The 25,020-nt window shown below is 48.4% G+C and overlaps 1 protein-coding gene across 3 annotated transcripts in view; it reads right to left on the bottom strand.

Moving 5' to 3' along the window:
• CEP162 (centrosomal protein 162) overlaps positions 1 to 25,020 on the bottom strand; it is a 2,248,134-nt gene that overhangs the window by 1,436,505 nt on the left and 786,609 nt on the right. For all 3 annotated transcript variants that reach the window (XM_069606335.1, XM_069606333.1, XM_069606334.1), the window contains one exon: positions 12,045 to 12,227. In XM_069606335.1, the coding sequence (XP_069462436.1) occupies positions 12,045 to 12,227 (183 nt within the window). The remainder of the gene's footprint in view (positions 1 to 12,044; positions 12,228 to 25,020) is intronic.

Below are 25,020 nucleotides of genomic sequence, written 5' to 3' on the forward strand. Positions count from 1 at the left end.
ACTATATCCTTTCTGCTTATCATTGAGCGTGCTGCTTGGTGCTTTCAGCTGTTAAGCTGTGCATGCTCTAATTGCCTTCTTTATTGTCTTTTATTGCAGGTGCGGAGGGATGAGCTGCAGAGCCGGCAGATCGGGAGGAAGCTGCATGACCAGACCGGAGGGAGAGCTGCAGAGCCGGTGGATCAATAGAGAAGCACCGGAGCTTCGGATCACTACTAGTTGCGGCCGCCGCAAGCGACAAGGAGCAGCGCAGCAGGTGAGTGTTCAGGTCTTTAGGGGAGGGTCTTGGAGGCTTCCTTCACTGACCTTTTGTTTTCTTTGCAGTTGCAATCGTGGGCCAGAGGATCTTGGTAAGCGTTATGCTGCGTAGGCAGAAATAACACACGTGGGTGCGGCTTAAATAGCAGCCCGCCCACGTGTACTAGACTGCATCACATGGAACGTGCTGGCCAGGCTGTCAGCCATATTGGGGGAACTCACATGCAAGAATTTAACATGCCAAATGGATTGCCCGATGAGCGCCAGGCGTGCCATAAGGTGGTCCAGCCTTCCTTTCCTCTCGCCTTACTGGTCCTCAGAGTGAAGTGGAAGCAAGTGGTGTGGGAACATGAAAGCAGAAACCCAGTGGTCATGATATTTGTCTGGAGCCCCTGCATGGCACTGGCAGCTCTCCCCCAATCAGCAGGTGGGTTAGAGTCGGGAAAAAGGCAGGGAAGGCAGCAGATGGTCCACGGTGTAGGTCAGTGGACAGTGAGGGTTGAGGGTGTGGGTCCTACCTCTCTTTTTAAGTAGGATAGAATACGTACAATGTAAGTGAGGGAACAATGAGAGGTAAGGCTATGTAGAGAGGAAGCTGGAGGTGCCGATTAGATATGTGGGAATACTAACTAGTTCATGAGGTAGAATATAGGTTCTAGATTTCGTACGAAGTATGACTTTTGGTTGTGGGTGACATTTTTAAAGTGGTCCCTACTGCAGGGCCATTTGTGTTTGCTGCCAGGAAGTGAGTTTGGACTGTCTGGTCCCAATCCACAAACTGGTTTCAGTGTGTTTGAATGGCATGCATGAGCTGTGCCACCTGTGGACTACTGCTGGGGTGTGTGTGGACCAGATCTTGGACTGGCTACTGGGAGTTTCGGCTATTACCTGCTTTTTAAATAAGAAGAGGACACCTGCACCCATTCTTCAGAGATCCTGGAAGAAACCTGGAGGGGCCAAGAATCTGGTGTCCATCTGCAAGATGTGTAAGGAGACCATGGACCCATTGGAAGAAGGCCTGGCGAACATCTGCTGCTGTCCTGGAGGAGCCTTGTCTTGTAGGTGATCTTCAGAAGATCTGCGAAGGAGCTTCGACCATTGGAGTGGATTGTACATCCATTCTCGATGTCTGCTCTGAGTCCTGCGAAGAAGAGCCCTCGGAAGTGCCCCTGGATCACCAAGTGGCTGCCCAGCTCAATTTGGGCTAACATGCTTCAGATGTCGCCGTTCCGCGTTGAGGCCTGGATCTTGGGCAGTTAACCGGCTTTGCCACAGGACTCATCTCTGCCAAATGTCACGGTTCCAGCATCAAGGGGACCCGAGATAGAAGGCAAAGTCTGAACGCAATAAGTGTTCACCATGTGTGGCCGTGCATTGGTGGCCGTCGCCCAAAGCAGCTTTCCTGCATCCAGTGCTGTGCTGAGAGGGGCCCTGCATCGCGTTCTTCTGCATTCTCCATCCTGAAGACATCGCACCAGCATTTGTCGCTGACTGGAGAAGTGCTCTAACCTGCAACCCCTAGACATGCAGGACCATAGCTGAAGGTGAGAAAAGTGACTTTGGACCCTCTTCAGAAGACCTACCAAGTCCTAAGAAGAATCTGAGAATGGGGGCAGGGGGGCTGCGGGGTGAGTTGTAACAGTACTTACCTGAACCCCTAACTCCATTTTAAAAGTTTGGAACATTTTAGAAACTTTCATAATAGTTGCTTGCGCAAGCATTCCGAATGTGGGGGACACTTATTAGCTCAAATAACCTGTCCTTGGAACTCTTCATTGGACTCCAGAAGCACTACACTAATTTGTTGCTGTCTCACAAAACTGTGTGGAACTTTGGTGAACTTTTGGTCACAACTTGGTTCACCCCCACAAAGAACTTGGACTCCAAAAACGAAAACTCCAAGCCACTTGGTGCCACTCTCCCACGGATGAGAATAAAGTCAAGTTAACCAACTTTGCTAATGAGTATAAAAAAGAAATTATCCTTACAAAAAAGAACACATTTAATGACAGAATTTCAAAGGCCAACTCAAACACCAAGGAATTATTCACCATCCTATAGGAAATGGAAGCCCCTAGACTCCGCACAGATGATGTCCCCAAAGACTAGCAATGGTGCACTGACATCCAAAATGCCTTGTCAAATAAAATCGCATCCCTCCAAATTAAAATAGCGAATATAAAATTGTTGTTGAACCAGCCAGACTGCCTCGCAGCCTCCCTCTACAACTACTGCGGATAGCTCCCTCACGCCTTTCAGAATCACAAAATTTCCATCATAGACACTGAAAAAATAATACTTTCCTTGAAGCCATCCAATTGCCAAGGCGACAATTGCCCAGCACAAATCATAAAGGATGCTGCTAGAGATCTAGCCCCTTGTATTACAAAGCTTATAAACGCCTCAATCAGGACTAACACAATGCCTATTAACCTTAAAGAATCATGGGTTCTCCCACTACTGAAAAAGCAAACTATAAACCCTGCTATCCCGACCAATTACAGATCCATTACCACTGTCCCTTTCCGCCTCAAAATAATTGATCGAGTAGCCTACCTTCAAACTCAGGATTACCTAGAAGCAAACCACTTATTAGGATCCCGCCAGTCCAGCTTTCGTCCACAAGATGGTACGGAAACGGCACAAATAGACCTCAAGACCCAAATCGATGAGCTAAGGGACAATGAGAAAACAGCTATGCTACTCCTCCTTGATCTATCGGCGGCTTTCGACCTGGTGGACCATGCAGTCTTATGCAATCACCTTCGGTCGGTGGCCCATTTTTCAAGTGATGCCATAACCTGGGTTTGGTCCTTTCTTGCGAACCGCACGATGAGAGTCTTCTCCCCATCAGCGTCCGCAGACCCTGTCCAAATCTCCTGCGGTGTGCCACTGGGCTCCTGCGTCTCACCCACTATGTTTAAAATCTTTACTAAGCCGCTCTTTGACAAATTGGACAGACTGGGAGTCACCTACACTAATTACTCAGATGACAACCGGATCGTTATTCCAATTTCGGGCAACTTTGTCAAGGACACGGCCTTGGTAAACAAGATATACCTCCTGATTCAGGCATGGATGGCATCCCATAGCCTCTGCCTGAATGACGATAAAACTCAGATCCTGATCCTGGGCTCAGAAACCAACCTAAAAAAGCTTAGCTCCAGTTACACCTCCTTCAATATTGACGGTTATACAATTAAGGTGATACCCGTAGTAAAAACGCTAGGCTTCTACCTGGACTCCACCATAACACTTATAAAACAGGTCAACTTCCTAGTATCCTCGACGGCTTACACCTGTAAACTTGTTACAGCCTGTCGACCATTCCTCTCTGAAGCCAGCTGCATCACACTTCCCAATGCACTAATAATGTCCACACTGGACTATTGCAATGCCCTATACTTGGGTGCTAAAAAATATATCGTAGACAAAATTCAACGACTCCAAAATAATGCCTTAAGAGCAGACTTAAACATTCCTAACAGAGAACACATTTCTAATTTCAGACGAGATGCCCGCTGGCTAAAAATAAATGACAGGATCCTTCTCAAAACAGTATTGCTCACCTCCAAGTGCCTGAACAACATAGCACCCCCATACCTCACTGAAAGGATAAAGAGAAGAATTTCTACACGACCAACCAGATCAGCAAATGCCCACCTACTTGAAATTCCGAGATTCAAACGAATAAAAGCAGGCGGCTCCAGTTTCCCAGTCAAAGCGGCCACAATCTGGAATGCACTTCCCCTACACCTAAGATTAGAACAACCCTACCTCAAATGTAGACGTAACATGCTAAATTGGCTACGCGTAAATCACCACTAATACTAGGCCACTCCAGACTCATCTCTTTCTCATGGCAAACGACGTTCCTCAACACTCTTATCCTCGTCTTACTGCAGCACTACTGTACCTGCTGTATATTTTGTATATTATAAATATTTTAACCTAGCCACTAGTCTATTTGTACTATGTCTCCATAACTCGTGATCTACAGCACCCTGTGCACCTCTGTAACCTACATGCAGTGACCAAGATCCTTGTTTATGTTGTACTGATTGTATCTGATGTAACTAAGCTTAAAGTATTCTTATCTCTGTTGCGCCCAGTCACCCATGGGTTTGGAGCGCATTATCAAATAAATAAACAAGCCCCCATACATCTTAGGGATGGACTGTGGACCTGTAGTGCTGCATACTAATTCTACCTTCCTTTGCAGGGGTTTGTTACGTATTTTGCCCTACTACAGTGATTGTATAGATGTATCTTTTATTTAGTATTGTGTGACATTAAATGCTAGTTGTCATTTTTCATAGTGTTATATGGCCATATATAAATACATATTTTTATAACTGATTGTCCAAGTGTGTTCCTTGGCTTTTCACTGTGTGTACTCATTGCCGACCCCTTACCAGACTAACCCCTCCTGAGACTTAGCCTTGGCCACTTGCCTTCTACCTTGAACCGGTTTGGCTACCTGCACCCAGAGATGTCCATGTCACTAAACTAGGTTGTTCTTCTATGCATCTGTCCACCAGGCCAGAGTATAGAAAATCAGTCCTAACAACATTGTTTAGCGAAAATTCATAGGCATTGCAAAGGGAACAGAATCAAAACACTAAATTGTATTTCCTAGAACTCCTAAGACAAGGTCGAAGGCAGCACAAACAGGGCAACAGAAAAACACACAGGTAGAACGAGAAATGGAAGATGCATACAAGAGAACAACAAGGTCAAGAAACAGACTCAAACAAGACACAATTAGGAGGAAAGCACAACTATAGTATTACATCTTTCAGACACCACCTTTGCATACATTAATCTTTAGAGTTCACAACGAAGTTAAAGCTTAAAAGGACTTTCAAAGTTGCACCATTCTTGTCTCAACACAGGCCATTTGAAGGACATCCAATTGTTTACCTCATTATTGAGGGCTCACAGATTATAGAAGCACAACTGTTACACACATCTAGAGATACAATATGATGTACCTTTAAATACAGATTTGAAAAATAAATTCAACATTGTACCAAACATATCGTTGGATAAGAGCAAAGATGAGTTTTTTAATGTTGTTAGCAATGGCATGTACAATCTGAAAATAAAGGTACAAAATACCCATGAAAAATCCAGAATAATTCAACTAATAACGAAAAAGGGGACCTCTCCAGATTGGAAGAAAATATACAAAAATTGAGGGAGACAAAAAAGGAAATATTGGTGTCTAAAAAAAAAGAATTACATTTCACGAGTGATGGATCATCTCAGCATAACTAACAAAATATTAACCAACAATAATTAATCACACTTCAAATGTAGAATTTACAGCAGTAGAAAGGGTGGGTGGGTCATGTTCCTTAATGTAAGTGTGGGAGTGGTAGTTGCAAGAGGAACCACATGACCTAGAGGAAGCACTTGTGACACTGGTGCCCCCAACCCACAGGGCAATGAGAGTAGTGTTGTGATAAATAACATGTTGTGTCACTCTTATGAGAAGGAGAGGCATTGGAAGTTTGAGAGCCTGAACCGGCATTAGATCAGAGCAACGGGAGGAGCAATTGAGCCCTCAGCCCCTCCTTTTCCAAACATGAACGCTAAAGCCTTTCATGTACAGAACAAACAGATTCATTACTAGGAATATGGAACACTTTAAAGCATAAAAGAAGCATATTAGACCAATGGGTTGAAGTACAAGGACCATCTGCTATGCAAGCACCCAGAGTACTGTGTGGTAAGTCAGAAGAAGGAGGCATACCAATTTTAGTCATTGTAGACTTCTTACTTAAATAATAAGAAAAACATTCTTTACTATCCCTAACCTTTGGGGTTCCATAATGGACCAACTAAATAAGGTGCTTGTCTGTAGTGCAGTACAAAAGTAAATAGTCTGTCCTCCGTCCAACTCCAAGCTATTCTTTCCCTACCACTATGCAAAAATAACAAAAAAGCTAGTAGAATTATTCACTTCTCCTGGAAATGCTTATTCAGCATTGGAACAACAAAAGTCTAGGAGAATGACTCCCTTCTCCTGGATGTTCTTCCTTGGTTTTAATAAATAATTCTCAGATATTGCTGAGCGATATCTTTAAGTAAATGATGTAGTTCCTGTAGGGGACTTTTCCCAGTCTCTCTTTCCCCTGCTTGCTTTTTTGTTAGGCCTTTAACTCTTTAGCCTTCTGTATTTTAGGAATGCTGGGCAAAAGTCTCTTCATTGTCGCTGAAAGTCCTTCTTTTCCTAGTTCCAACTGGGAGAATGAATCTCTCTTCATATTCTCCTTACACTTAAGGTTACTCTGTTTCTTCAACTCATTCTGTACCAGATAAGTATCATATACCTCTTCTTCACACTTCTGTTGGTCTTCCTTTTTCTCAAGCAACTCACTGGGATGAGTAGACTGAATCACAGAGTATTTGTTACTCTTCTTAACTTCGGCCCAAGTATTGCGACAAGTATGATGGTAGCACTCTTGATTGCAACGATCCTCCAAATCTCCCACCGTCCCGGTTACCTTATTTCACAGGGGTTGTATTGCTGGGCCTGTTCTTAGGAGCGGGACTTCATATGACATCCAGGCGACTTACTCTCTCATTCCGAAGCGTTCTGTTTTTTTTCCGAGGCTCTGCAGCTTCAAGGCTTCAACTGCCTTGTTGCAGTTTTTGGACCCACTAGTCCATCCCTCCAAGGTCATGCCACCGTTCTTGCCTGCTCCTTCCTCGTGGGGTTTCCTTCCCTCTGCTCGTTAGCCTCAGTCTCCTTCGAGGTCTCTGACCAGCAGCAGCTTCTTCCATCCTCCCGACGGAGGCTTGTGTGATCTCGCAGTCCAGCAACGACTTGACTGGTTTGTAGCTCCCGTGCTTATTTCAGCCTTTCTGCCTTAAGTTCAAGTCTCAGGAGGGGTGAGAGTGATCAGAAGCCCACAATAAGCACGCACAGTAATGAACCACAAATAACTCTTAGACAAGTGTGTATGAAAAATATCTATACATTTATTGTCAGCCGGACCAATAGACACAAGTAACTTTAGTTATGCAAAAACCGTTATCACACAAAATCCTTATACTATACAATATATACACACATCACGTTTCCTAATGCAATTCAGCGATAGAATACAGCCACAACCTGTAAAGAGAGGGTTGAGTTAACACATTAATAGCATTAGGCAATTCTTCAGAGTCGTTCCCTAACTTTTATAACCTGTGCCCAAACAATAAGTTCATCCTTGAACAAAAATCAAATACAAAATTCCTAAATCCTTGCACGGGCCAGCACACAATATTCGAACTGTAACACCCCTTTCTATTGGATAACATTGTCCATTTCTCTGTTATTGTAGGTTTTTCCCAGGAGGATTTTAATATCGGCTTGAGAGGTTTTGTTCACTCTCTGCACTTATGGAACTTCTTCAGAAGGGGGTGGGTATGACAGAAGGGACATCCGAGTTCATTCTTCTGTCTCAAATGCAACTCTGTGTCGGATAATTCCAATGTGACATAATAAGTCACTAAGGTTCTCATTAAAAGTATGGAAGTGCAGGAAAATAATTGTGGTAATGCTTCATTACCACTGCATTACCGCCGCATTACAACACTGCCGTACACTACCTTGCTGCCAAAAAACTGCCAAATCGTCAGAATTACCACCAGAGGAATTACTGCCAGTGGTAATTCTGCTGAAATCCCCATGGAGTCCTAGGGGACTAACACCGCCATATCACCACTTGTAATCCGGCAGTAATTCCTCCTGACCAAGTTAGGGTAACAGTAATCCTGTTTGGCCGTATTCAGCAGATTTACCGATGGAATACTGCCAAACTTGTAATGTGGTGGTATGTTTTCTCGATCAAAAAGTGAGAAATTGTATGATTAAGTTTCCAACCACCCATCATTTATCAACCGATTAAAACATTTTAACTGAGGGAATACACTCTACATGTTGCTGTAAGAGGTCGGTTTTTCGTAAAGTACGGTGCCACTAATAGCGGCGGGACCGCGTGCGCGCGACCCCCACACCGTAAATAACGCCATGGCGCTAACAGCACGCAATCACAACCCATGCGTACATGGCAATACCGGCATCCCAAAGACCCAAAAAGCAGTTACCGGCATGGCGCTAATAACAGCAACGAAAACCACCCGTTAACAGACCTGAGCAGTGTTCCCATCTGCCACAGGTGGACACAATCAGCACAGGTGGAGGCAATGGAGACAGGCAGCACTAAAGAGCACACCACACCCCTTCCCACAGCAAGATGGTCCCAATACCAGCAGCATGACATGGGCCTGTGTACATGATTGCAGTGCAGCACCAACAACAACAGGCAGCACAGATGAGAGGAAGGAGGAGGAGGAGGAGGGCAAGACTGGTGCAGCAAGCACCACCAGGGCACCCAGAAATACCACAAGGGCAGCCAACAAACCCCCGGATTCAAGGCGAAGATGACCATGGCATGTGTAAGGCACAACTAAATGTGCATCTGATAGAATGTGCCCATGCCACTATACAACCACCAGATGAGCATGATGTGGATGAGTACATGCAAGAGGCGATGGCACGGCGGGACAGGATCTGCGTCAGCATCTGAATCAGGAATAGCATCATGTACAAAGGTGGGATATCATGGATGGAGAGATGTGCATTGTTGCCCTTGTGCCCATTTTGAGGCCCACAAAGGCCCCTGTCCCAAAGAAAATCACACATACACAATGATGGAGACCATGCCTGTGTTTCAACCTCAGAACAGTGTATTTCGAACATAATGTGACCAGAAAGTGCATGACCCCAACTGTGCAAACGCCCTTACCCTCCTCCCCCCACAACACCCCCGAATACACCCTTACCCCCCTCCCCCCACAACACTCCCACGTGAGCCTCAAGGCGTGAACGTGTCTCTCTCCACATGTGGCAGATAGTCCTGGATGGCCCTATTTGTCAGTGCCTGCTCCGTCTTCGGGTGGTTGCGATGTGGTGCACCTCAGGTTGCGCGTAGACCGGCGTAGGGGGCTAGTTTGTTGTGAACTCCCTGAGGAGGCGGGGCCCTGTTCTTCCTGGGTTGGGAGTGGGCATATGCGCTCAATTGCATCTGCAATGCGGTTCATGGCCTGCCTTAGTTGGGCCATTTCATCGCAGATACGGGTGGTGCATGCCTCCATGCACTCCCTTGTCTGCTGTGCAAATGCACCAATGTCCTCCCTCAGGCGCCCTGTCTCAGCCACATGTTGCCCTACTAGACCAGTGATTTCGGTCTGCCGCTGAAAGATGGCTGGGAGGTCATGTTGCATGGTGGCTGCCGGTGGGATGGCTGATGCGCCTGGATCCATTGCACTGGCATCAGGTGATGATACCTGGGGGCTCCATGACACATCTTGGTTGTGGGTGGGTGATCCGCCTTGGCTAAACGGACCTGGTGAGAACATCGGGCTTGACAGTAAGGGGCGTGTTGGTATGGGGCTCTGACTCAGATCCTCAATGCCAGGTGCTACCTCCGCATCCGAAAGTGGGGCAGTGGCTGCTGCCTCACCCATTGAGCTGGTGGCAGCAGAGTGCACTCCCTCAATGCTGCCTTCACTTGCTGGGAGACACACTCCTGTGGGTGCCACAACGGCAGCAGGCATGGCCTCTGGCTGCGTCGAACTGCTGCTCCTGCTGCCTTTGTCCCTGTGATCATGGTCACTCCTCCTGGGTCCCCTAGAGGATGTGGCGGTGTCCCCCCGTGGCATCCCTCCTGGCTTTTTTCCTGGGTGCGGGAGCAGGTGTTGAGGTGTGTGGCTCCTCAGTTTCCGTGTGTAATCCTGCAGGGGTGAGAAAAGGGGTAAATCATCATCTATGGGTCAACCTGCCTTATGCAGGATGCATCCGTCATGCCGTCCAATGCATTTGGGGCTCTTCAGTGTGGAGGCAGGTAATGGGGATGTTGGCTGGCTCATGCATGATTGGCCCCGTTTTGGACGGGTATGTGGTGATGCATGCATGTCTGTTTGTGGCTCGATCCACGGCATTCATATGGACACATGATTGGGGGACCCCTCACCCTTCACTGCGCATTGTTTGGTGTATACACTCACCTCCATCGGATGAAATGGCCATGCCAAGCTCCATATCTCCGACCCCTTCGATCGATTCAACTCCAATCGTGGAGGCACATATCTCCTCCCACTCCTTCAACTTCAATGGGGACTCTGCGCCACCTCCTGTGCCCATTGCCATGTTGCGGTTCACTGATAATATTTCCTCACACAGACCCGGAGGTCGTCCCACCTCTTGCGGCAGTCCTTGACACTCCGAGTGGTAGTGCCCACCGCACTTTGCGACTTCGGGCCAGATGGCCTTTTTCTTAAGGAGGGCCTCCCTCTGCATGTCATTCACAAACACTACTTCTGCATTGGCAGCAAGTGTGGTGGTCAGCATCACAAGCTCCTCATTGGAAAATGTTTCTTTGCGCTGGCGATCAGCTGCTTTCTTTAGGGCCTTCGGCATCTTCGGGCTATCCGGTATGGTTCCTGGTCGGAGTTCCCTGGATATATGTCCTGGATGCAGAGGATGGCAATGGATTGTGTTTTTAAAGATGGCCGCCGTGCTCCTTCCCGTTCTGTTCGATGGCGTAATTTCCGGTTCCGCTTTTTAACGGTGACCGGTAATAGCAGTGACCACTATTTACAGGTGGCGGGAGGGCGGAGGCGCTATCGACGGTTTGGACGACGCCGGTAAGGGGCGTTTTGGGGAATTTAGCGGCAGGGAAGTACGGTCATTTATGGCATGGCGCTATGCTCGTGTCCGCGTACTCGTGATGGGACGCTATTAGCGGCCTCTTGCGAGGGCGGACACTCTGATAGCGCCATGCCGTTAAATTCCGATTTTTACCGGACAACGTGTAATGAGGCCCGGTGTATTTTAGCAACAGAAAGTATGTAAAAAATAAATCAGAGATCAAATGCAGTAATAAGCCAATTTGCATGCCTCAAATACTAGGATAACCCAATGTATGCCCCAAAAAGATAAAAATGTTCTTTTTGGGGCTGAAGAGTGACAGATACCCTCACTGGAAAATCTCAGTTGACTCACTCAGGTTAAATGAAAAGAGGGCAATGAGATAACAGGAAGAGAGCATGCATCAGGCACCAGGAAAGTATATCACGTGGAAATTCCACATTGCAACCGGACCAGTCTGCATTACAAATGTACATTACTTAGCAATAAAAGTCGAAAAATATTCCAGTATCACAAAATGGGAAAGGTGGTCATTGGGAGTGGGGCCGCGGGGGGAGAAGGGGGAGAGAGATTCAGACTCCAACTTCTAACGTTCAAATAAATGCATGCTCAAAATAGTAAAAGAATTACAGATACAAAAGTAACCAACAGCCGACTGGGAAAAAGGAAACTGATCTACTAAAGATTGAGGTTAGGCTTCCCATTGGGCACTGTTAAAGCACTGATAAGCAAATGTTGTGGATGCCTCAAAAGCATTTTAAAATTAAGTGGTACTAAGAATACAGTAGACAGAAATGTGATTGTACATTCTTCATTCCAGGTTTACTAAACACTTTAGAGATGTTACATTATGAGACATATGACATATCTCGAAAAACCGATATGAAGGCAGAAAAAGGACCATAGCAAAAACACACCAACCACACAGTCTATTGAACTCCATGCATTTCAGAAAATATAGCCAAACAATTGCAACGCCTTCCTAAATCATATTAGCAAGGGCTGTAGAGTTAGAGTAAGTCAAGGAAATTTAATTACATACATTAATTTGCATCACATCATAAGAAATAAATACCTGATTCAGTGGTGGAGATTTGTTTTGGAACCCTTGATTCAGTATTCAGGGCATCATGCACATTTTTTTCAGATACATGAAATGATGTTTTATGTTCATTTGTGTCTCCCATGGATTGATCAATGTGATGGTATGCGTGGCGCAATGCTTCAATATCACTGTTTGTTTGTCCATATGAAATACCTGATTTGCAAAACATAAGAAGTCAATTTTTGCTACAAATGGTATTGAGTAAAAGAAATTTCAATGAACATTTTTAATAAACATACATGCAGACATACTCCAAAACAATACATGAGAAAATACCGAAATGGGGGAGATGTTGCAAGGTAGGGCATTTGGTCTTCTTGTTGATTTGAGAATAGGGGAAGCAAGCGTGGGGGATCCACATACCACAGGATGATTGCACCTTCATGGCAGTATAGCTGGCAGGGAGACGAGAGGGGGCTCCTCCAGAAGAAGTACTAGTCATGAAAGAGTAGGAAGGAGGTTTACATCAATGACAAGGTTCTCTGGGAGAGGGAAATAACCACAGGGGGTGTACAAGTTGACAGGAATGGGTTTGGTATTCCCGTAGTGAGATGTTCTCGGAACAGGTGGAGATTCCCTTGTGGGATTTTTCCAGAAATAAAGGGACTGGGAAGAGAATGTCACCAAGCGGGGTTCAGAATAGAAGGTATGTTTCAGAAGGATTTCCCAAACCTGATCTTCCGGCAGGAGATAGGGAGGTAGCAACTCCACCCTCAGCACGTTTTTGGACAGTGATTGCAGTATGGAGGACTGCCTCAGCTGGGTGTTCCTTAAGGGGGGGAAGTTAACTGTTCTAAAAAGCAGAAAAGAAAGATCGATTTCAACACAAGGGGTATTGGCAGTAGTAGCCAGCATGAAAAGTAAGCCTCCCATGCCCCCTCTTCATGATGCTTCAGCTGGCAGTCAAGTGGGAGATTCATCAGCAGACTGTGCCTGGAGGGAAGAGAATACTGCCAAGCGGATGTTCAGAATAGAAGGTAGGAGGCAAAGGATTTCCCAAACATGATCTTCCAGCAGGAGATAGGGAGGTAGCAACTCCTCTCTCAGGATGTTTTTGGAATGTGGTAGCAGTATGGAGGACTGCTGCTTCAGCTGGGTGTTCCCCAAGGAGGGAAAGTGGGCTATTCTAAGAAGCAGAAAAGAAAGATTTCAACACGAGGGGTATTGGCAGCAGGAGTCAGCAAGAAAAGTAATTCCCCTGCCCCCTCTTCTTGATGCTTTATCTCACAGTAAAGCAGGGAGATTCACCAGCAGGCTGTGCCTGGAGGGAGAGAGTGGGAAAATGGCAGACTTTAACCAAAGTCTCTCCTCGCCCCAAGGGGGAGCTACCTGTTTTAGGACTAGAGAGGTGATCCTGCCAAGCTTAACACCCCCTAGGGGAGAGGGCAAGCTGGATCCCACTGGGTGTGACTCCATCGTCTGGGGATAGGAGATTCGCCCAGAGGGATATCAGTAATCCTCCCTATTATCAAGATCCGAATGTTTCATTGGCTAGATTGGACTTACATTGTGTGATAACTTAATCCTTCCTGTAAGATTGGCTGGTATGGTTTCTGACCCTCTGTGCACAGGACTAGCCTAGAGTGAGAGTACACTGTAATGGCCCACCTCATTAGAAAGGGATAGATAAAGTAGTCATCTGCTTTGAAGCCAGAAAGAATAGAAGCCTACAGAGCCAGAGAAGCACGGCAACCTACTCCTGGAAGGAGTGGCAGGAAGAAGAGCATACGCAAGATGTGGTGGAGGGGACCGTGGATGAGCGCACAGAATGCTCACAGTTCTGCCGGTTCAGGAGCCGGAAAGGCCCGGCCCAGAGGAGCAACCCAGAGCACCTGCTGCTAGAGAAGCAGAGAACTGGCTTAAAGGTGCCGGCACCGAGGTCCTGCAGGAAGCCTGATGCGGGAAATGGCAATCTGGGCCCATTTCACAAGACCTAAAGAGAACCGAAGAGGTGGTGCTGTAGCGGCCAAAATCCCCAATTCTCCCAAGCAGCACCGTCCAGGGAACAGAGGTGCACTGTGGCTCCACGCAACAGGAAGAGATGAGGAACAGCCCAACAAAACCACAAAGCAGACAGAGACCCAAGACCCCAAGGCAGAGTAAGAGAAACAAAATTCCACAGTGGAGTGAGAGTAACGAGACCCTTGGGTGGGTTAAGAGAAACAAAATCACAAGGCATGGTTCGAGACCTGAGACCCAAGAAGGGGGGAAGAGAAGCGAAAACCCATGGCGGCATGGGAGGTCAGAGGCCCTAAGGTGGTGACAGAGAAACCAAACCCCAAGATGGAGTGAGAGACACAAGACCCCCAAGGCGGGGTGAGTGAAACCAGGCCCCAAGGTGGGTTAAATAGAACCGAAACCCTAGGTGGGACAAAAACCAATAACTACCCAACAGAAGAGAATACCAGAGTCTTTCTTGGGAGAAATACTACCAGCAGATTAGTCAGAGCGGGGAAACAGACCAGACGTCCCTCCCTCAGCCGCCCCACCGAGACCAAAGACAAGAGACATGTATGGGACTGAATTGAACAGTACAGATAAGAGGAGCTGCAAGAGTTTGTTCAGCCTACCGGCTTAGACTGAACACAGAGGTAGGGAGCCCCTATTTAGAAAGGCACACAAAGGTGGAGTTAGAAGCCAACCACCAGTCATTTGCTCAGGGCCAAGGCCCAACTATACCTTTGTTGAATGCATTTGCTTCTTTTATAGTGGTATGGACAGAACTTAGGTAAGCTTATGATTCTGAATGGAGGACTTCCTTGTTTGTAACGGGCATCTGACAAGCACACTTTTATATTATTTTTTTTAAAGAGTAGGGCCAAGAATCTTACATTTAGGGACAGTATAGGTTTCTGGAGATGTAGAATGAAGAAAAGTTCAATCACAATGCATCTTGCCCGTCTCCCGATTCTAATCTACCACAGTGTGGTAAAGTGTCCCAGCCCAGCTGCCTAAATCGCACAAGGTTTTCCATCACTAGCATAAGGAGCAAAAGTACTATTATTTAATTCAATTCTGGGGCATGTTACCGTATTTATAAAAGGAAAGGCAAAACTGCAAGTCTGAGTGTTAAGAATAAAACAAGTATTGTAAGGTATACTTGCATCAGGAATCGACCACATAGTACTTGAGGAGAATCCAAATAAAAGTGGGTTATCTGGGTATTGTCACCGTTATCATGGTTGGGATCTGCGGAAATGAATTCCCTCTACATAAGCCTATTTCTTCAATCCTCATTTTTAGTCCACAATACTCTTAAGAGTCCAGATCACATAGCTGAATAAAAATGTGGCTTGAATCTGCAGACTGAAAATGTGAAGCTTGTGTAGAAGGGATTACTATCCCCAGAGACAAACCACCAGACCCTTTTCAGTTTGGACCATTAGTTGGCACTTGCCCCACCTATAAGCCACAATTATTGCATTAAAGTACAGACAGGGAGAACAGGCATATGAGGGGGACACACAAAGCTAGTAGATGTTTGGTTATTTGGCCACCTGTTCACTGCCATTGGTCATGCTAATCACTATGACCATTCCCACCCCCAGTTCCTGTCCCTACCCACCCAAAACACAACCTCAAGGGAACTTTGAGCTTGCTGTAGTCAATCCTTACCATCAAACATTGCACTGAAGGTGCCTGCCAGTGTTTTTTCAAAGCAGTCTTCTGAGACTTAAAGACTTATTTGGAGCTGTAAACATGCTACAGGTGTCATAAAAATGTCTTAACCAGGTCTGCCTTCAGCCACTCGATTTATAAGCACTAGTTGTGTCCTTCAGTGAAGTCCTGTTAAATACAAGCATTGTCAAAGCTAAAAGCATTGGCTTTTGTACAAGTTTTAAGTATTTGCCAGGAACTGCTATCATATGCCCAGGTACTCAGACCATTTCCTCACCTGCTACCATCATTTGCCAGTTAATACCACTACGACAGTGCTTGGCAAGTGACTTTCCCATGCCTACACCAAAGCCCAAACTCTTGGCATTGCCAATGGTTGTTTGGGTTGTAGTCGATGGACCATTGTTACTACTTGCTTCTTGAAAGCAGATTCCGTACTTTAGAACTAAGTACTTACATTTAGAGAAACATTGGTTATGATAGATAAAATGTGCCTCAATACTAGTTTGGCAGTCAATCCGCCTATTTACCATCAAAATAGATCAACATTACCAGTACTCTGGCACGTAAGATTATAAGTAGTTGAATGGTGGTTTTAGTACCCATTTTTGGACTATGTGAGGAATATTTCAGAGCAATTCCCATGATTTTGAATTAAGTTGGATGATCACGGAATTACAGCCACTTTCCCAAAACATTTTGATACACCACTGTACTCATAATGAAGACCAATTTTTCCTGTTCAGATTAATTACTTTTTAAATGCCCAACCACTCAAATAAAATAGTGTGGGATAATGTTCTCAAGAAAAGAAAGAAGTGTCCATCAAATGATAGTCAGGATGGTATGGCTGGATCTCCCATCCCCATGTATTTAGCACCTTTGAGCAAACCACACTACTGGGCCTCGCCAGCCCGAACTTGCAGTTCCTTTCAATGATAAAAGGACCTTCCGGGGACAAGTCTCTTTCCTAAAAAAGTATCTTGCCTTAGAAGGCCTGCTGTAGCAAAACAATAAAAAACAAACAAAAGTTCCTTTGGCATTCTTTTCACATTGGGCGACTGCTCTTCGCCCCTTGGATCTTCCTCAGCCGGGCTCTCATCCTTCTTCCAACGTTAGGCTCCCTCAATCGGGTTCACTACAGCCTTTCACTCAAAACATATCACTTAACAGTCTCAATATCCTTTTTACCAAGTATCCATTGTGCACAACCCTCAGCCGGGTTCACACTTGTCGGCACAATGTTCACGGGTATATCACTATTTACCCTCAATTCGCAGGCATCCCTTAGTCGCGTTCACATTTGCCAGTTCCAGAGTTCAATCAGTTTTCTCCCATGTGTCAAAGACTTTTGAGTGTACAACCACTTTGACACTTTCCACTAGCCTCTCCTAACGTCTCTAGGTCTTCTTAGTTTCAACAAAACCCAAAAGGTCTTCAGTCAGAGTCCTTCGAATGAGCGCCCCCCGCGACACCTGATCACTCTGCTTCTGAACCTTGTTCTAGGGTATCTTTAAAGTTCAATTACACCAATTCTTTGTTCAACAAGGTTGCACGCCTGCAACTTTGGGCCCAGCAAAGTTCGGTTTTACTATCTGTCTTCTCCGACTCACCGGCTGTGCTGAATTGTCAGAGTTTCTTGTCTCGGGAGTCAAGGATGGCACCACGGCGGCAAGCGCTTCTCCCCACTTTGGCTATCAGCGCAGGAGGGCCTGTGTGCCGTTGACACCTGTCACACCACGCGCAAGCTGGACTTCCTGGTCTTACGATTTCCCTTTTGGAGGCTTCGCAGGTCTGAGTTGAAAAGGACAAGGGCAAGTCCCTGCAGGTCTCTCCGCCTTTCTCCTCTGTTTGAACTGCCGGTCCGGAATAGCTGCTTTCATGTGCGTTCGGCCTTGCTCGAAGTGTGCTTTCGTGCTCCACCTTTTATCTTCTCCTTCAACTGGAAGCGCGTGGGCCACCTCTTCCCTGCTCCACCAATCCGCCGCACAACCTTGGGTGCACCGGAGTTCCCATCTGCCTTATGGAATGTGATCGATGGGGTGGGGGGCTTTCTTTTCTTCAAATTGCACGTCTGCAGGTGAGTGTGATTTAAACGTGTGTGCGGTGCACTACTTCTTTGTGGCATCCCCAAACATGTTTCGCCCTTGTTGGGGCTCATCAGTGAGGAGTAGCTTGGGTCTCTAGGCCCAGCAGGCAGAGGACCCACGTCTGGGCATACCCGTCCCAAACGGAGCACCCATCAGAAACTTGAGAACAAGGTTGAAATCCCAACCAGGCACCTGGAAAGGTGACGGAGGGAACACATTAGTGAGCCCTTTCAGAAACTGAGAACTTAAAGCAATTTTAAAATAGGAACACTCTTCAGACGAGCGCTTAAATATGGACAGCGCCGCCAGGTAACCTTTAACGGTACCCACTTGCAAGCCCCTGTGGGCCAAAGAAAGCAAAAAAGACAGAACCATGGGAATGTCACATGCAAAAGAATCCACATTCTTAACCCTGCACGAGTCGCAGAACTTACGCCAACGGTACAGGGACTTTGTTGCGGCCCATCTGGCCGAGAGCAACACCTCCATCACGTCTTCAGGGAGGTCCTAATCCTTATACCTCAACCTTTCAGAATCCAAGCGTGAAGGTTGAGGGATCTGACCTCTGGATGGAGAACCTGACCCCCCCCCTCCTGTGAGAGCAGATTGTCTCGGTAGGGAAGACGACGTGGAGGGCAGATGGACAAGTCGAGAAGGTCCGGGTAGCACGTCCTCCGGGCCCACGCCGGAGCAATGAGGATCATCCGGGAACCGAACCTCCGTAACCTCCGCAGTACTTGCGGGATGACGGGGACTGGAGGAAACGCGTACAACAGTGGGAATGACCACTCCACCACGAACGTGTCTACTAAGGCTCCTTTTGGAGGAAATTCCCACGAGCAGAACCTCTTGCACTTCTGGTTGACACTGGAGGCGAAGAGATCCACTTGAGGGGTCCCCCAAAGGGCGAAGATCTCCAGGAGAATCTCCTGAGCCAACTCCCACTCGTGAGAGATCGCGCTCTGCCTGCTCAGAGCGTCCGCCCTCTCGTTTTCGTCTCCGGCCAGATGAACTGCCGAGATTGGAACTTCCTGCTGGATTGCCCAGAACCAGAGCTGCATCGCCTCCCTGCACAGAGGAAGTGACCCTGCACCCCCCCTTTTTGTTGAGGTAGTGCATGGCCACTGTGTTGTCCGTCAGGATCAGGACATTCTTCCCTCGCACAGTCGGCAGAAAAGCCTCCAGGGCTAGCCTGACAGCCCTCAGCTCCAACAGATTGATATGGAGTCTGGATTCCGATGGAGACCAACGACCGCTGACTGTCAACTCGTTGGCATGAGCTCCCCATCCCGTGAGGGATGCGTCCATCACGATCGTCACCTCCGGCCAGGGCAGCCAAAATGGAGCCCCCTTCATCAGATTGCCTTCGACGGCCCACCACAGAAGGTCCTGGGCGACCAAGGACGGCACCTGAACAGGGTCCGACAACCTGCCGGAGGACTGAGACCACTGGAGCTTGAGGGCCCATTGCAAAGATCTCATCCGCAACCTGGCCTCTGGCACCAGAAGAATGCAGGATGCCATGAGGCCAATCAATCTCAAGAACTCGAACGCTGGGAGACTCTGGGCAAGCTGAAACTTGTGCACCATCTGCTGAATGTGATGAGCCCTCACCTGGGGAGGAAAACACTGCCTCAGGGACGTGTCGAGCACAGCTCCGATGTACTGGAGCCTCTGAGTTGGTGTCAAATGGGACTTCTTTAAGTTGAGGGAGAAGCCCAGCTTGTGGAGGGATTGGCAGGTGACTGACAGATGATCCAGGACTTGCTCGGGAGAGTGCGCCCTGATCAACCAATCGTCCAGGTAGGTGTAGACCTGAATCCCCCCTTTCCTGAGGTGCGCTGCCACCACTACCATGAGCTTGGTGAAGACATTCGAGGCGGAGGTCAATCCAAACGGCAGGACCCGAAACTGAAAGTGCGAGTCGCCAACCGCGAACCTCAGGTACTTCTTGTGCTTTGAATGTATCGGCACATGAAAATAAGCATCCTTGAGGTCGAGAGACACCAACCAGTCCTGAAGTTGAAGGGCCTGGAGGACTTGAGAGAGAGTAACCATCTTGAACTTGTCCTTCATGAGGAGTTTGTTCAAACCGCGCAAGTTGATGATGGGTCTCAAACCCCTGTCTTTCTTGGAAATCAAAAAATAAGGGGAATACCATCCCTTGTTCCTCTCCGCTACAGGCACCGTTCTATGGCGCCTTTCTCCAGCAGGGATTGAATTTCCTGCGCAAGGAGCGGATCCGGACTCTTCAAAGAGAGATTCCCCGGTGGATTGTCTTGAGGCCACTGCCGGAAAGGAAGACCGTAGCCATGGGTTATGGTGTCCAGAACCCACACATCTAAAGTAATGGCACGCCACTCTGCAAGATGCTGCGCCAGCCTTCCCCCAACTGGCGAACCATGGGACATGGCCTCTTGACTGCGCTGAAGCGGCTGCGGCGTTGCCTGGGGGCAAAGAGGCAACAGCCCGAGCGGCCTTGGCACCTCGAGTACCTTGTTTTCCACCTCTGGCACTCCTACGGTGGCCCCTTTGACTGGCAGCTCCTCTCGCTTTACCAAAGGATGAGTAATAACGAAAGGAACCTCCCCTCCATTGCTGTCCCCTAGGACGAAAAGGCGGAGGTTGGCGAACTGCAGCGTCCAACGACTTTGATGCAGCTTTGGAGGTCTGCAACCTCTCAAGGCTCTCGTCAGCCTTCCTGCCAAAAAGATGTTCCCCATCAAAGGGCATGTTGAGGAGCTGGGCCTGCACATCAGGAGCAAACCCCAACTTCCGCAACCACGCAAATCTGAGTATCACGGTGCTCGCCGCCATGGACCGGCTGACACAATCTGCCATGTCCAAACCCGACTGAACGGCCTCACACATGGCATCCTTGCCATCCTGAACCATGGCAAGAAAACCATCCCGTTCGTACCCTTCAGGAATAAGTTTAGCCGCTAAGGAAACAGTTCCACAGAGTGTGCGTGAAACGTGACAAGGCACATATGGAGTTGGCCGCCTGAAGCGCCATACCCCCTCAAGAAAACACTTTCTTCGCCCAGCCGTCAAAACGCTTGCTGTCCCCCATCAGGAGGGATGGTAGGATACAACGCCTGCTTTGCCGGGGCCGTAGCCGCCTGCACCACCAAACTCTCCGGACTGGGGTGCCTGGTCAAGTAGCAGGGGTCGCTACCAGCTGGGCGGTATTTTCGCGGCAAAGATTTGCCCACTGCCGGGAGACTCTCCGGAGCAGTCCAAGCCGCCGCCACCATCCTTGGTTGGTGGACCATGATCGAGGATATACGTAAGGTCATCCTGAAGAAAATCCCCTGGGGGAGCAGACCATCCCAAGTACTCAGTGACCCTAGACATAAGGCGCTGGTACGAGGAGTCAGCATGAGTGCCAGGTTCAGGCCTACAAAACTCCACCTCCGGAGAGGTGCCCAGCCCACTGGCATCGTGCAGGGACTGCCGCAGGTCCTCAATCTGGCTATGGCCCGAGAGAATCTCGTCTGGCACCATATCAGGAACCATGCCATCATCAGAGCCCACATACACCTCTGAAATAAACTCAAGATGGCTGTAAGAAGGCACAGAGCCTTTCTAGGGGGTTCCACTGAGCCCAGGGGTACCCCCGTCGAAACAGCCTCGAAAGGCGTTGAGTGAATCGGCGTTAACGCCGAACACGGCGCCGACAGCATCGATGACGTCGACACAGGCCTCGAGGCCGGAGCCCCGAGCGTGTCCTTCGATAGCCGGTGTGCCGATGGCGTCGATGATTTCTTCGGAGGCGGGGCCTCGAAAGAGTCCATCGACGACCTCAGCGCCACCGGCGTCAACGTCTTCCGCGAAGACACCACAGGTGCACACGGTCTTGAGCGCGTCGAGGACCGGGACCTGGACCGGGCATGACGAGAATAATTCCCCTTGTCCGAGCGGGACCTCTCCCGCGAATCGTGTGACCACCCGAGCCCGAATGCGTGCGAGCAGTGTCTCTCGACCGATCACGACCGACCCCACTCGGAGGCGAGGAAGGACCAGTGCTCTGCGATTCGAGAATCGCTAACATTTTCTTCCCGAAGGAAGCCCATTCCTCCGGCGTCGCATGCTTGGTGGGATAAGTGACCCGCCAACGGGCGGACTCCTCGGATGAGGACGAGGAAGGCGACCAATGACGGCGCTTCCGGGAGTGCCTCGAAGAGGCAGAGGAGTAGCGGGACTGACTCCGGGAGCGAGACCCACTGGACCTCCGACGACGATGCAGAGAGTCGCCCCTCGAATAGTCTGTCGAAAGCCCCGCAGACCTCAACTTCCGTGGCTTGGACACCTTACCTACCGACAACTTCTTCTTGCACTCCCGCAAGGCTTTGGACGTGAGCGACTGGCAGTTGACACAGTCATCCGTGTCACGGGCCTCCCGAAGCACCAGAGGCAGGCGTCGTGCGAGTCCGTCACCGACATCTTGGACCCACAGTCCCCGCACTTCTTAAAGACCGGGCGCGGGGTGGAAGACAAGGTAGACATCTTCACAAAGAATATACTTCACAATACGAACAGGTTCAAAGAACCGAGAAAGAACAGAAACTTCAAAGAGTCGAGGCTCGCCGAGATCTCCAAAGCGAACACGTTCACGGAAACAACGGAACTGAGGCTACGGGCGTTGTGCGTACTACTAATTACATCCACTGACGTCGGCTGTCCCCATCCTATCAACTAGGACATACCAAACCACTGCCCCCCTTTTCTAACTAACGCTTTTGAACAACACAAAGGACAACAGACTAACACCAAAGCAGTTTACCTGACATGTCCTAATACAAAGGCCAGGCAATTGATCGGAATCGGAATCACACACGCCGGACGGCAGTTTCCTTCCCCCAGGGATAAAAGGTGGAGCCAGAGAGCACATTACGAGCAAGGCAAGTACAGCAGACAGCGCAACGAGACGGCTATCATGCGGCATTTCAAAAGAAGGAGAAAGGCAGGATCTGAGATGGTGGCAAGGAGAGCAGTGACCTTGCCCTTTCGTCCCAGGCCCACAGAGCCTTTGTGGAAGAGAGCCTAAGACCGCGAAAAATAGCACAAGTGTCCTGCAGCAGATGTCAACCGTACACGGGGCAAGCCTATGCCGATAAGCAGGAGCGAGGGAAGATCCCGTGCCCGTGGTACCAACCTTGACTCCAGAGAAGCCACAAGGGAATCGGTTCGACATGGCCAGTGAGTCGAGGGGAGAACCGATAAGAACCGGGATGTGATGCGTAAGAATCACAAAGTGGAAAGTTTTGAACCAAAGCTAATGAACTTTGAATGAACTGTTAAAAGTGTGAAGGGGAGACCAGCTGCAGAGGGAAAGTGGCACCACATGGGTGCTAACTCGAGAGACTCTGGTCGAGCCCCATATGAGAAAACTGCAAGTACCAAAAGGCTGTAGTAAGGCGTGTGAAATATGTCAAAGTGGTCATACAGAGGGTCAAGCAAAATCCCTGTACAATCGAAAGACATTGATCTACAAGCACTGTGAAAGAAAAGGAAGTGAATCTGCAGCCTCCTCCCAGGTGCACAGCTGGAAGAAGTACTCATAGACAGGGTGCACAGAGTCGGTCCTAAGAAAAGAGACCCCGGAACCAAGCCAAGAGATGTCCTACTGGCGATTTCCTCCTTTACAATGAAAGCGGAGATCCTACGTGCAGCTAGAAAGCAGCAGACAGTCACCATCAACAGAACACAAGTCCAACTATTCCAAGACTGTGCACTCTTTACTCTCCACAAGAGAAGACTGATGCAACCGGTAACTAAAGCACTGATAGCCAGGAGGATAACCTACAGATGGACGTACCCCTTTGGGTTGACCTTCATGTGGGAAGGCAAACAGCAACAGATCTCCACATCCGAGGAGGGCATGGAACTATTACAGATAGAGGAGGAGGATCCGACCAGCATGGACAAGGGTGAGACCCGCAACCAGAAAGGGGAAAGGGCGAATCAATGGGAATGGTTGGCAGTCCCCAAGAGGAGATGAGGCAGAGATTCCACCCTGCAAGGACCCAGACCGAAAAGAGGAGCGAAGAGGAACAACCAAGTAAGAGAAGTGCTAATTGGGGCAAAGGATGAATCTCATGGGAAAGATTGGGAAACAAACACGCCCCCCACCGTCACGTTGGAATCAAACTTCAGGACGTGCACATGCCCTGGCAGGTAAGTTTTGGGGACACACTTAGGTTCAAAGTTGAGGAGAATGGGCAAGGGATGGGGGGAGGTACAGGGAAGTTATGGTCCAGTTCAGTGGGGATAGCCCACAGTGTACACTGCGTAGTGTGAAGAAACAAAATACGCTTGGCAAGAGGACTCACAGGGCTTGCTCAGGGGAAGGGGGTCTCGGGTGGAAGGAATGGCAGACCTGAATGTCATAAACCTGAACGTACAGGGTCTGAACTCTCCGACAAAGAGGCGATCCATCCTAACGAGAGTCACAGAGCTCAAAGCCTCAATAATCTTCCTACAGGAAACTCACTTACTCCCGGATGACCAGAAAAGAATTGCCCACAAAGCCTTCTCCAAACAATACTTTGCCTATGGAGGGAGAAAAACTAAAGGGGTGGCCATCCTACTGGGGGCCAACATGCCATTCAAAAAACTGGCATACACAGAGATGTAGAAGGCAGATATTTGCTTCTCAAGGGCATGTTAGACGACCAAATATATAACTTAATTGCGATTTATGCCCCAACCGAGAAACACGATCTATTCATGGGCAAAGTCTTGCGCCGCCCAAGGGAATGGTGCAAGGGCCAAATTGTGATTGAGGCAGATTTTATCTCTGGATGAACCCAGCCCTGGACAAGACACTCCCTCCCACTTCCGCAGACAGCAGGAACAGGCAAGCCTTGGCTAAGCTCCTCCAGGATCTATGGGTAATCGAAACCTGGAGATTTTTCCACAAACAGGACAGATAATTTACCCACTACTCAGCAGCCCACAGGGGGTACTCGAGAATTGATATGATCTTAGTCTCAGCCACACTTATCCCCCAAATAAACAAGGTACAAATAGAGGCCACGTACCTTTCAGACCACGCCCCGGTCCTAGTACAGAGGTGCGAGGGACACATACAACCACAACCCCTAAATATTGGAGACTAAATGAAAGGAACAAGTTACTTACCTGTAACTGTTGTTCTCCAGCATGGGTCTGGCATGGATTCACATGCTCATGAATATTCCCCGTCGTCAGGCTGGGAATCCTCGGTAAAGAAA

Source organism: Ambystoma mexicanum, chromosome 4p (assembly GCF_040938575.1).
Source record: "Ambystoma mexicanum isolate Mex_15411 chromosome 4p, UKY_AmexF1_1, whole genome shotgun sequence".
NCBI lineage: Eukaryota > Metazoa > Chordata > Amphibia > Caudata > Ambystomatidae > Ambystoma > Ambystoma mexicanum.